At 44.9% G+C, this 14033-nt stretch overlaps 1 protein-coding gene across 1 annotated transcript in view; it reads right to left on the bottom strand.

Annotated features, from left to right (window-relative positions):
- Positions 1-14033, bottom strand: part of svila (supervillin a) — a 98227-nt gene that overhangs the window by 50493 nt on the left and 33701 nt on the right. Inside the window, exons 7-11 of the mRNA XM_084326519.1 lie at positions 10096-11058; positions 8065-8099; positions 4964-5028; positions 4046-4182; positions 1626-1947 (exon numbers count right to left, since the gene is read on the bottom strand). Coding sequence (XP_084182645.1) covers positions 1626-1947; positions 4046-4182; positions 4964-5028; positions 8065-8099; positions 10096-11058 — 1522 coding nt within the window. The remainder of the gene's footprint in view (positions 1-1625; positions 1948-4045; positions 4183-4963; positions 5029-8064; positions 8100-10095; positions 11059-14033) is intronic.

Below are 14033 nucleotides of genomic sequence, written 5' to 3'. Positions count from 1 at the left end.
AGACTTGCGTTGTCCGGCAGGCAAGCCGCAAGGTAACCGTTGAGCCACAATGGCCACCATGGGGGGAACCTTACTTGCGTGGGTTCTACTGGGCTGTCAGAGAGCTCCTGTTCATCACTGAGGTCTATATCTGAGGTCTCCTGGGGCAGAAATACACACACTCAAAAACTTGGTTTTTAGTTTTTTCTTTTCCTTGTGGGGAGATCCAGAATGGAATCTATAATTGTAAATGTTATTAGCAGTCTGTCCTTTAAAGGGATAATACAACATAAGTAGAATATACACATGTTATTTCTATAATATTGTACAGCTCATTTTTATATTTGTGAATATATAAAAGAAGCCGTGAAGCCAGACCAGCACTCTCAGGTTCAAAATGTAATGGCAAGCTATAACACTGAAGAAGGAATACATAATTCCGAAACATGTTTGTTTCAGGCTGCCATTACATTTTGAACCTGAGAGTGCTGGTCTGGCTTCACGGCTTCTTTTATATAATACTTAATGGGATTTCAGCACCCAGTGTCGTATCTTGAGAGCGCGGTCTAACTTGACATTATATTTGTGAATATGAAAGTCCTTCCTTAAAGCTGCTGTGGGCAATTTGCAAGAGGGGGGGTGGTTCGCAAAAGCGGTCAAATGCATTTTTAACAATGAAACTTTCCCCATCTTGTGGTACATTGTTCAGTCTAATGTCAAGGAAAGACACGTTCCTGTGTAAATAAGCATCTTTATGGAGCCCTATTTTACATTACATTTACATTATGTCAGATTGGCCAAGTGCATAATATTGACTTTAAACATACCCGTTTGTTCTTTTCCTCCGCATCCTACTTCCTCCCTCCCAAACCCCACCCTCTTTTCTTGATCCCCAAATCACAACCGTTGTTTCCCCTCGGACCAACTTTCACATTTCCCTATTCATTGGTGAACCTTTTTATGATATTTTTTGTCAAAATATTAACAAAGTAGTTTTTTTCATTACCAAGTTACCTTCTGCAGCTTTAAGATGAACACCAGACTCCGGTGATGATGTAATCTAGAGAATAAACTTGGAGCTGCTCCATAGACAGTGAATAGTGGCACAACGACAATATGACGATATGACGGTACTCATGGTGGTTTTATGGGTACATTTTCTGTTTCAGAGATGTAAGTGTATGTAAATAAAAACCCATTTAGATGCAATAGCTCAAGCAACAATGTGTTGAGCCGTGATTAATGCAGCGTCAATAGACCAACTCCAAAAGGTGTCTCTTGATGACATAAAAAGAAAAAAAAGTCTTGATGCTCTAATAACCAGCTTAGGGGGCCAGTTGTTTATAGATACTGATTTAACCAGTGGTATAACACAATGTGCATTCCCATTCGTGTCTCCTTCATAAATAAATTAAATCAAACAAGCTTAAATTGTTGATGAACTATGTGCTAAGGAGATGTTTCAAAAGGAGACATGTTGTTCGAACAACTAACGACTGTAAGAAACACTTAGGGATGTGGTGGCATCGCCGTGAGGTCGACTGAGGTAGTGGTGGAACGCTCAACAGCTTAGAGTTCTACAACAATTCAACAGGATCGGGAATGACATTTTCCCTATTGGTGACAAATCATCTAGCTCCTCCCACCTGCTCCATATCGCCCAGGGTGATAGGCTGGGTCTGGTAGCGGGCGTTGGCCCTCCGCAGGCGTGTGTCCCCCCTGGCGCGGGTGACCCTGCTGGGAGGCTGTGCCAGGCGATTGAACAGTGCCATCTTCTCCGCCAGGCTGAGGGTGCAGAGGTCGGGCTCCTCCGGCCCCTGGCTCTGCTCCTGGCTGCCCCTCTCATCCTCCTCCAGCAGCAGGGAGGACACCTGCTTGGAGCGCTGGGCCTCTTGGACATCCCGGGTCTGCCGGGCCTCCCGCGCCTGTTCCCTGGCTGCGGCACTCTGGTGAGAGGACTTCTGCAGGCTGGAGGAGGAAGGACACCCGGGGAACAGACGGGGACGGGAGGAGACAAGACGAGACCTCTGGTCAACATGAAGGCGGCACATGCAGGCTAGCCCGTGGCATGCTACAGCAGGACAGCAATGTGTGGGGAAACTGTCATAATGACATGCTAGCTGAAGAAATATCATAAATCATGTACGTACTATACTGTATAGTATCAAATTATGTCAAAACGTTAGACGTGCAAGGTGAGCCATGCCCAATACAAATACACATGTGACGCTACAGCAGAACATGACAAAGTGAACCAATGCTGTTAAGATTCATTCAACAAAAAAACTTTTGTCATGTAATTTCCTGGAATAAACACAGGAGGGCACCAAACACCCACAAACCTTCTGCGTTGCCATGTGCATAATGTATGCCAGGGGCATATAAACCTTTACTTCCACATGGGGTTGTACCACAGACTACGTTTGAAGTTGCTTAGTTGTGAGACCAAATGTCAATGACACAACAACATGCCTTGGAGATGGCTGGCCCTCTCCCACACATGCAATCAGTGTGCCTGCCATTACATTAGTCACTGGACTGAGTGAGACTTGTCGTACCCATGCATGCACACACACACACACACACACGCTATGTACCTGTAGGGTGTCAGAGTACTGCTGACTAAGGTGGAGCTAGGGATGTGCGCTAGGGCGGTGTGCACGGTCACCGCTTGCGACGCGGGAGCGGGGTCACTTTACATAGAGCGTGGTCAGGGGGACAGGGACAGTCACACATAGAGGTGACGAGACACACAGACGACAGAAAAGGAAAATACCAGATCACTTCCAGTCGATTTATTCAAATAAAAAGACGTACTGTAGTGGAAAGATGGTTATGTTGAGGATTAACAGGTTGAGGCACACTGATGGAATGATTCAAGTATCACACACCAACAGTGGACCTTTGAGTCGTTTGAAAACCAAAATGTTTCAACAAGAGGGCGGTGTTTAGATCCCCTCCCCGAAAAGAAAAGTCTATTCAACAGAAATGTAATTTGAGTTCACTTTCAGACCCGAGAGAGAACTGATGAGAATCAGGCATCTCATCTGTGAAAGTGTGGGAGCGTCGATGGAGCAGCGCAGGGCGTCTGGCTTCAGATCATTAAAGTACTTGAGGTGCGATGGGTTTCTATGAGATTTTTCACATTGGTAGGACTTTATACCTCATTAGGAATCAATACACAACAATTTATTTGCCCCGAGGAGCCACGGTAACCGTCAGGGTCTTTTGACCCTCAATAATGCAAATGGTCAAATGGTTCAAAAGCATGATACTGGATACAAAATTAAATAATAATACCCAGGTCTACATTTTGTCATTTAACTGATGCCTTTATCCAAAGTGACAAAGACAGCAAGGGATACACTTCCTGCGGTTGACAATATAGGTATTTTGGCAGGTTTGTATACATACATTAAAAGATATTTAACAATAATTTAAGTCACGGTTTTCAAAACAATAGTAAGTGACTATGGGTCCCCAGGATGGCCAATACTGGTGATGATTGATGATCAATATGATTGTTCATGAACTCCTCTCCTGAACAGATATGCATGTTAAAAAGTTTAAATGTTCAAATATGTCATTAACAGAAGCTCGAAGAGCCCTAAAGAGGAGTCACTTGCAAAAAACATACCTCATAAAATAAGATACAAAAGTTCAGTTTTAATTGATGGGCTTAAATGTCTACTTCTGACCAGGTGTGTGGGGTTGCAGAGGGGTGTTGTCTACTTCTGACCAGGTGTGTGGGGTTGCAGAGGGGTGTTGTCCACTTCTGGCCAGGTGTGTGGGGTTGCAGAGGGGTGTTGTCTACTTCTGACCAGGTGTGTGGGGTTGCAGAGGGGTGTTGTCTACTTCTGGCCAGGTGTGTTGGGTTGCAGAGGGGTGTTGTCTACTTCTGACCAGGTGTGTGGGGTTGCAGAGGGGTGTTGTCTACTTCTGACCAGGTGTGTGGGGTTGCAGAAGGGTGTTGTCTACTTCTGACCAGGTGTGTGGGGTTGCAGAGGGGTGTTGTCTACTTCTGGCCAGGTGTGTGGGGTTGCAGAGGGGTGTTGTAGAGACTTACGTGGCGGCGATGACCACCTCCTCTGTGGTGACGGGCTGGGTTCTGGAGCGGTCCAGGGTCCGCCTCAGTCTCCTATCCACGGCTGCATTCCTGGACCGAAGTTTAGGGGTTCCGCCATCAATGCTCTTCTCCAACTCCTGGACAGGGGTAATAGACATGGATAATCATCATGGATGAACATTTATGTTTTCTTTTCAGGAAGCCAGATGGCTCGTCCAACAGCTGAAATAGCCAAGGTGGTTAGTCATAGCCCAAAGAAGAGACTGCTGCAGATAGTTTTACAAGATACAAAATAAAACATGCAAGGGAAGTCTTGATGACTGAAGAGGCTACCAGAGTTGATCACGACAATGTATGGCTAAATGAATGAGCATAAATATGATCATACTGTACACTGTATGTATCCTCTGTTTGACAATGGGTAACACTTTTCTATATAGCAGCTACTCTATTCAATGGCTTAAAACACAAGCAGCTGATATTACAATGCATGAATAGGGTCAATTTCACAGATATGGGATTAAGTCTCATACTCAATTAAAACCATAATTTCCATGGAATTTTGTCTCCAGTCTGAGATGGGGGGAAAAAAACCAAACCACATGGGGATCGCAAGAATAATCCATGTCTCGCAGTGAGGAGAGAACGGACGGAGACATTGGAATGGAAAAAGAGAGGATGGACAGAGACATCGGAATGGAAAGAGGACGGACAGAGACATCGGAATGGAAAGAGGACGGACGGAGACATCGGAATGGAAAAATAGAGTTGATTGGAAGCACATTTCACTGCATCCTACAACAGCAGGAAGTCAGCATACAAGATGATATATAGAGAAGAGGAAGACTGTCTCTCTCACTGTGAGAGTGAATCTGTGTGTGTGCGTGTGCGTGTGTGCAGGCTGATCTTGAACCTTACCCTGAAGAGAGAACGCTTGGCTGCCACACTCAGCTTGGCCCGCTCGTCTACCTTCTCCTCATCAGCTATGGAGTGAGGGATGGAGAGAGAGAGAGAGAGAGAGAACGCCAACGTGTGTGGAGGGAGGGAGGGGGGTGCAAAAAAGGTCAAACCACTGGATAATTTCCTCTCCACACCAAAGGACTTAAAACTATGAAGCTCTGAAAAAACTCTGTGGCTCAGAAGAAACGGTTTAGAGATTATAATATCTGATGTAATGCAACAATGGAACAAACTTGTTCCATTAAAACCATTGTTCCATTCAGCGATTGGGATTACAATACATCCTTACACTAATTGTCTTAAAGATCCCCTCCACACCGATTTTTAACACTTTAAAAATGTTGTATATTGAATAATAATTCAAGTTCAATAAACTACTGAAAAAGCATCCCTACACCTTTGCCCTCATTGAGAATGCAAGCATCTGTGAACACGTCCTCCCCTTCCCCCAAGCCGGTTAGCTTGTCTTTTTCCACCTAAATGGTTTGCAAAAACTTGTTTCACCCAAACACAACACTTCTTAACCAAGAGATAGAAGAAAAAAATGTATATATATATATTGTTTTTGTGGATGGATCACTAGATGCATCAACTTATAATGCAGGTTTCAACGTTATAGCTGAATCAGATTTTGAGGAAGTACAGATAAGTGTGTCCCCCCCCCCCCCCCCCCATCCAGTGGAAGAATGTGAAGAGGGCGCTCTGGTGACGAGTTCTGCACAAATCTGTATAGTCAAGGTCATGCCTCCAAGAGGAGTTAAACATGTTTTTGAGTAGAGGACACATTTAAACTCTTTTTTTATGCCCTTAAAATCACTATCATCATGCACCAACACCATCTGGTATTATACCTGGGAGCAAAGATAAAACCATATATCAGCACTTGTGACATCATTGAAGGGATCACGCTAGACAGATGTGAGGGGGTATGGCTGGCTGTGTGTGTGTGTGTGTGTCTGTGTCTGTGTCTGTGTGTGTGTGTGTGTGTGTGTGCATGGATGCATACATGTTCATTTACACACACACATGACATGACATCACCGGACTACTATTCTCTTTGACTGACGCAGCCGAGCTGCCGAGCCCTTCTCCCTCTAATTCCAGACCGGTATAAAAAGAAAAAAGCGCCTGTCTTGCTTATCAGAAGCAGATGCAGTCATTCCGTGCACAGCTGAGCAGCTTGCTCTGTTATGCTACTGTGAGCACCAGTAATGACTCCATAAACTCCCACTTCAAAATGTTAGATTTTCCCATGAAAAGAAATACAAGACCTTGAAATGAAGACGTCGGAAGGCGCTTTGCCCGCTGTGCCCTCATGCTAACCTCATGCTAGCCGTTTACTCTCTGGCTTTTATTCAAAACCGCTGGAAAGTCAATTTTGATTCTCAGCTGTATTGCAGCTTCCCAGAATCTTGAGATAAGATCAGGATCTTTTCTTTTTTCTCTCTCCACCGGAAAATTTCATTAGAACATTATTCTCTTACGGGTGTGTATGGATTTATAAACCGAATGCAATTAGAGCCTTTCGAACTGAAGGGGATTAAAAGTCATCCGTTGACGATACTCTCCTTGACGGGAAGCTGCTATAGGTGAACCTTACATCACTTCATCCCCATAGACTCTGCCCATCCACCACACAATTATTGACTTAATAAAGTACAGTATAATGTATGTTGTGCCCAGCACAGGACACTTTAAGAGATATATTGAAGTTCCAATTAAAATTATTTATGGTTTAAACTCCTTTGTGTGTATGCCATATGAAAATAAAACATAAAAGCATTATGATATTCTAGACATAGGGGCAGTAAAACATGCTGAACAACAGAACAACAGCATTGCGAGGTCACAAGAGACTTTTAGTCAGGCGAGTGTTCACCTCTACATCATCCGTTAAAATATTTAAATGACACGTGATCTATATTGCACAATGCCTTCATAAATACTTAATACTTTATAAACATGTCTGTAAAAATATATATATATTTAAAGATGCATTACACTTGTAACACATATACAGTATTGTCTTATGTCAAGTGATATGAAAGCACATGACACAGGAAATTTCACTTAGAACACTACCTTAAAATAGTAATACAGACCAAAATATGTAGGCTACATTGTTCACAGCTGACATATTGTAGAGTGTTCTTTCTGTCCAGTGTCCACCCATCTATTTTGGGGCAAAACTGGGAACCCTTTAGAGCAGCTAAGTATGTTATTATGTCTTGATGCTTGCCAGGAAAGATACATGCTCTGTGGGTTTAACCATGTTTAACATTACAGATAATAGAGCATCTACAATACTAACCAGTAGTATTTGATCAAAAAGTGAAAATGTTTCCAGTATGAGCAGTCCTGACACTTGAAGTCATAATATCTTCCAAGTGTAGAGTTATGCACATCAGATTGTATAAACCATTGTAATCGCATCATCTAACCATTTACAAAATAATATAGTACAATACAATGTTTAATGTATCCACAACAAATACGATTTTCAATGTGCTATTATTGTTAACGTGGGAACAACACACATGATGAATTCCAATATGATATTTCTGTAGCCATGGCAATTTCAATCAATATTTGTGAACATGAGCTACTCTCTCCCAAAGCCAGAAACCAGAGAAGTTATGACTCAAAAGTCTGGAGCTGCTCCATAGACAATATAATGAGAGTGTGACTTTGTGGACCCAAAGAACGTTTGTGAGATTTTATAACCAAATGAGCTTTATTTTATAGTAGTGGTCTCAGATCTGAACCAGAAAATGTACTGTACCTATGAACTCAGAACATTCCCCTGAGTGCTCTCAGTCTCAGTGTCATCTTATAACATCTTTACCAATTAATTGTTTATGGAGCAGCTTCAGACTTTATATTTGATGACATCACAAATTTTACTAGGGACTTCTAGTTTTTTGAGTCGTTTGTTTTAACTAATATTTTTGGACCGTCTTAGACCACAGGAATAACATGTATGCATTCTTAAAATTGGACGTAGTTCCCCTTTAAGAAAAAGCATCTTTCTCAAACCACATTCAAAAGTTACCGCTTACCTTCAGTGCTAGTGAACTCCTGACTCATGCAGGACCTTTAAAAATTGAAAAAAGGAAAGCAGAGGGAAGAAAATAACACAAGCGACACGAGTTAACCACCTGCATACTACAATACAACATAAATCAGTACGGAAGCACAGCTATTCAGATGGCTATGCACAGAGTGGATGAGGTGAGGAAAAAGCAGCCATTTCCACAACAGCGGAGTGGAGCAGTATGTTGGTAATGTGATGGCGTGTGTTAGGAGGAGGAAGAAGTTTAAAAAGGGGGAAATCTAGTAGACTGGCGGACTAATCCGGAGGTTTTAGACGTCATTAGAGAGTTCTGCAGGATCGCCGGCCTCGGAGTGTAAACACCAACAATCGCTCGATTCATTCAGTACAGGCGCGATCACATGCGAGCACCTCTGCCAAGACCCAATCAGGGAGACCTTTGGGCTTGAAAGCAGGCCTTTCCGTTAGCCAGGACACACGGGACAAAACCAACGTGGAGGCCTGTGTGTGTGTGTGTGTGAGAAACTGTGAGAGTAAATGTGCGTGTGTGTGTGTGTGTGTGTGTGTGTGTGTGTGTGTGTGTGTGTGTGTGCATGCGCGGCGGTGAGAGTAAATGTGTATGTGTATGTGTGTGTGTGTATGTCACACCCAGTGGCAAGCTGTTAAGTGTTGAGACAACACGTGGCCTAATTAGACACTAATGCAGCATCTACCCCTTATCATAGAATACTAATTGCATAATATCAGGGATGTCCCGATCAAGTTTCTCTGCCCCCGATCCCCATCATTTAATATAGAGTCTCTGCCGATACTGAATCCTGATCCGATATTTGTATTTTCATAGATAAAATAGGAAAGTGCACACTTCAAATATATTAAAGTTAGTAAAAACCACTTCAATGTAGGTAAGATATGCTTGGTAATTGAATAGTTCTGCTTAAAGAAAAGAAACATTTTCTATCAATATCGATCAATACAAATTATGGCTCAGATTCCGATCCGTCCGATTTACAACAATTTACTAGGTATTAATGTTACTGATCGGTCATGGCGACAAAAACCCTCATACCACAATTTACCAACAATTTCTATCGTCAAAACTTGACGATGATGATTGGTGATTAGTTACCATTTCTGGTATGATTCTCTGATTGACATGCGTTAATAAAAAAAACATCCATAAGTCCCAGCGTCCATCCGTTCCCCCGTGTGACGGCAGCCATGCGGCCTCCGGTCCCAGCGCAGTACCTATCCGTCTCTTGTCGCTCCGCAGACGTGACAGGCTGGGTCCTAAACCTCTCCGACGTCTTTCTACTCTCCCCGGGACAGATATACTGCCGGGGCCTCCGCCCCCTCTCCCTCTCCCCTCTCCAAGGGGCCTCGGAACCCATCGACACTCTGTCCACCTCGCTCTCCCTGGTTCGGGACAGCCAGGAGAGACACCGGGACAAGGGTGACAGACAGATACACAAAGGAAAAGAGACAAGAAGACAGTATGGTAAGGGAGAGATAGAGAGAGAGAGAGGGAGAGGGAGGGAGTAGTGACAGATGGAATCGTTTAAAAACAGAGGCGCATGCGTTTGATTTAGAATGTTCCGGATCCACAGCGCCCAGGTCAGATCGCGGGAAGGTTAGCGATCGTTAAATTGGCAGCTAATGGGAATCCTAATCAAACAAACTAATTTAAACAAACAAAACCACACCCCTGGTTTTTAAATCGAGTGCGTGAGGAGGCCAGGTCATGCTGATTGTAAGTGGTTATAGTGGAGCGTATTCTGATAGATTAACCCCTCCACACACATTCACACACCCGCATTAGCTTGCGTTAGGTTCCAAACAAGACACAGTGCCAGTCAGCCATGTTATTATTCAGCGATCAATGGATGGGTTTCTAGAAATTAAGGGTTTCTAGAGAGACGGTGAAGGATTATGTTGTCATCATAATCAATCGAGATGATTAGTAGTCAGGCGATGTTAGCGAACAAGCAGCAGTCAGTCAGGAGGCAACAACGAAGCAGAGTACGACTGTACCACCTACAGCTCAGGCCTTCTGGTGGTCGGGGGGTTGGTGATGGTGGTGGGGGCGGTGGTGCTCTCCAGATAGGAGTGTCTGAGCTGGGCTACAGATATCCGGCTGTCCTTGTGACCTTCTCCATTACCGGCGCCCTCCTCAGTGGGGGGGGAGCCTCCAACCTCCCTGGCTCCACTGGGGCCTGGAGCCTGGTGGTGAAGGGTCCTCTGACTGGGCCCCTGCGGAGCCCCAGTGTCTGACAAGGATCCGCTTCTGGGCTTGGTGTAGCCGGAGCCGTCTGCGGCCGCAGTGTGGTCCACTCTGGGCTGGATGTGGGTGGCGGCGAGGCCGCGGTGAACGTAGATGGCGTTCTCCCTCTCCCTCGCTCTGCCCTCCGACGCCTGCAGTCGGGAAACGTGCTCCGTGGGTCTGACCGGTTCCGCTTCATCCTCCCACCTGTGCCTGCTTCTTCCTCCACGGCCTCCTCTTACGGAGTCCTCCAGCTCAGCCTCCCTCCCCTGGCCGAGGCTTCGGGCCCTGGGTGCTCCCTGCTCCTCTTCTCCCTTGCCTCTCCGTGGATCATCGGTGCTCCTCTCCCTGCGGCGGATCTCTGAAGGAAGCACCGCTTTCCTGCTCTTCAGAAGGCCCTCAGTCCTCGGCCCCTGGCCCCCTTCTTCTTCCTCCTCCTCCTCTTCTTCTTGTTGAGGTTGTTGCTGCTGCTGGGTCTTGGGGCAGGGGCCAGTAGTCATGGACAGGTAGCTAGGGTAACTACTCCCCTCCTGCCCTTCAGTCGGCCCCGACCGGGTCGACTGAGGTTGGGGCTGCGAGTAGCCTGGCTGGAGGGTTGGTGGGTCTGCTGTGTGGTAGCGTGAGGAGGTCTGGGAGTGGGGTTGCATGTGTCTGCGGTACACCGGGGCATCAGTGACGGTCCCCAGCTCTGGGCTCCTCTGGTAGCCCTCCTCCCTCGCAAGCCTCTCCCTAACTCGGATTCTTCAAGGAGAGAAAACAAAATGCTTAACACACACCCATGTATCGTTCAGAAGTCCCGTAGCTACTAGCATCCAATATCCTCATCTCTTTTCTGTACATATTATGCAAGGTTATTGTTCTTTCCCCCAGAAAGAGAGAAGAGCAGCTTGCTGGCCCCCGGGTAAATAAAAAACAGCTGACAAAGCGATTCCACACAATTATCGCTGGAATGTACACAATTCTCTGTGTGTAGGCCCATCAGCATTAAGAGAGAGGGAGAGAGGAGACGTGACTAAGGGATTCTCTCCAATGCTCCCAAAAGCACCTTGCTACTCCACACCCTCTGGCTGAGTCAGCACAGAGAGAGAGAGAGGAGAGAGAGAGAGAGAGAGAGAGAGAGAGAGAGAGAGAGAGAGAGAGAGACGGAGAGAGAGAGAGAGACAGAGACAGAGAGAGAAACAGAGAGATACAGCAAGGTGGATGCACAGTAACACACACTGTTGTCATTGCTGACAAATGTCTACCTGTGCTGCTCTTCCTCAGGTAATGCACTTTTTGCATCTGTATGCCTATGAGTATTTAGTTTATTTGTTTACTTTGTGTATTCTTTCCACGTCTATGCTGTTGAGTATTATACTGTAAATATAACCTGTGCTGCTCTTCATCTAATGTTTCCAAGGCAACAAGAACGCTGTCCATCGCCTTTGCATTCCTACTTCCCATGTGCACACCGCAGGGGGATGTACATTTTGAACACAAAGCACCAGACCCCTTATCTTTATTACAAGACGATTGCTGTGAACTAGGGATGCTCGATATTGGCTTTTTTACCGATACCGATATTCCGATATTATCCAACTCTTAATTTCGATACCGATATCAACCGATACCGATATATGCGGGGTTTCCCCCCAAAAAAACTGAATAATTTCAGGTAATTAATAATTTCACTGGATGCATTCAAAAGGCTTTCTAAATGTAAGCATTATCTGTGCAAAATATGATAATTAAAAAAGTTAAAATTAACATTACATATCTCTTGTTGTTGAATTAAACCAACATGCATACTTTTGACAATAAATAAAATAAGAATTGGTTCTTACTTGCTTGCCTGGGTAAATAAAGGTTAAATAAATGTAAAAAAAAAAAAAAAAAAAAAAAATTATTTTATTTTATTTTTTTACCGATACCGATATTTTCCGATATCACATTTTACTGCCGATATCGGCCGATAATATCGGTCGGCCGATAATATCGGACATCCCTACTGTGAACTGTTGTGTATATGTAATGTTATAGGTAGTATCTTTGCCATGGAATCCAGTAAACGATAGTTTAAGACAACAAGACAGAAAAAGGCACACACAAATACTTTCTATTAGTTTTAACCAAAATCAAAACAAATGTCCTTGAGATTAATAAGACAAACACAGTATCTCATCCATGACACATGGAAGGGGAGAGTTTTACTGCATGGACACCACACACGGGTGATGGGGGCTTTGATGAATGATGATGTGAAGCTCATTGCTCAAAAGCAGGGCTTCTTAAAACATTTCTTTCCATTTTGTTTTCAATCTGGGACGTCATAGTAAATGTACTTGGTCACCAGAATGAGACCAAGACTCCCAGGTCATTAAAAGATACCAAAAGATTAACATACATAGTACGTAAGTGTTTATATGTACAGTGATATGCATCGTCTACTACGCATTGTATGACTTGGCACCGTCCGGCGTGTTCCTACAGTCATGCTCCCATGCGTGTTGGTATACAGACCTCTGTGCACCGATATCACCAAGACGACGTCCCTGTGTTCCTACAGTCATGCTCCCAATCCCATGTGTGTTGGTATACAGACCTCTGTGCACCGATATCACCAAGACAACGTCCCTGTTCCTACAGTCCTGCTCCCATGTGTGTTGGTATATAGACCTCTGTGCACCGATATCACCAAGACAACGTCCGGCGTGTTCCTACAGTCCTGCTCCCATGTGTGTTGGTATACAGACCTCTGTGCACCGATATCACCAAGACGACGTCCCTGTTCCTACAGTCCTGCTCCCATGTGTGTTGGTATACAGACCTCTGTGCACCGATATCACCAAGACAACGTCCCTGTGTGTTCCTACAGTCATGCTCCCATGTGTGTTGGTATATAGACCTCTGAGCACCGATATCACCAAGACCACGTCCCTGCCTCGTGGGCGTCTGGTGATTCTGATCCTAGCGCTCTGGGCATAGAGGTGAACCACAGGACATCAACCCAACTTGGGTTTTGGACATCACTATGAATTGAAAATGGGGGACCCTGATGTAAACAAGACAAAAGTCTTTCTCTGGTCTGCATCCCCATAACAATTGTGTGTATTGAGCCGTACTGTATTGTACCCATTCTGCAATCTGTTAAATAAAGTTTTCATTCATTCATTCATTCGGTTTGAGAAACGCTGCTCAAAAGGCTCCACGTGTTGTTATGGGTAGGGAGGGGTGGATGGAGGGTGTTAAGACACAACCACGCGCCCCTGAGCAGGGGGGGGGGGGGGGGTACCTGGATGGCCAGTTGATAAGAGAACTGGTCTCGCCCGCAGCATCAGTCTGGAGGAACCAATCGCTGGTCGGTTTGACCTCCGCTCTGCGCCAATGAAAATGCGGTGGGAGACAGCATATATATGAGTGAGTGGGCGTGTCACAGGCTCGCTTTGACGTTGAATTGTATCGTCTTGTAGAATACACGGGAACACACACACACACAGTTGACTTCACACTGGGCTTGACAAGAGTTGTACCCTTCCTGATGACTTGTCGTACAGAACTTGTAAGTTGCTTTGGGTAAAAAGCGTCAGCTAAATGACTAAATGTAAATGTAAATGACCAGAAGGAGAAAGCGTCTGGCGGACAACTGGTTCCTAACTTCAATGGACGCTCCGTCCTCCTGTGGGACCACTTGACTTGTTTTTCTGGTCCTTGGGAGAGACGTCACCCGCGGTGATATA

The sequence above is a fragment of the Notolepis coatsorum genome, assembly GCF_963971535.1.
Source record: "Notolepis coatsorum genome assembly, chromosome: 12".
In the NCBI taxonomy this organism is placed as follows: Eukaryota; Metazoa; Chordata; class Actinopteri; order Aulopiformes; family Paralepididae; genus Notolepis; species Notolepis coatsorum.
The sequence above is the reverse complement of the archived record's forward strand: the minus strand, read 5'-3'. Positions and strand labels throughout refer to the sequence as shown.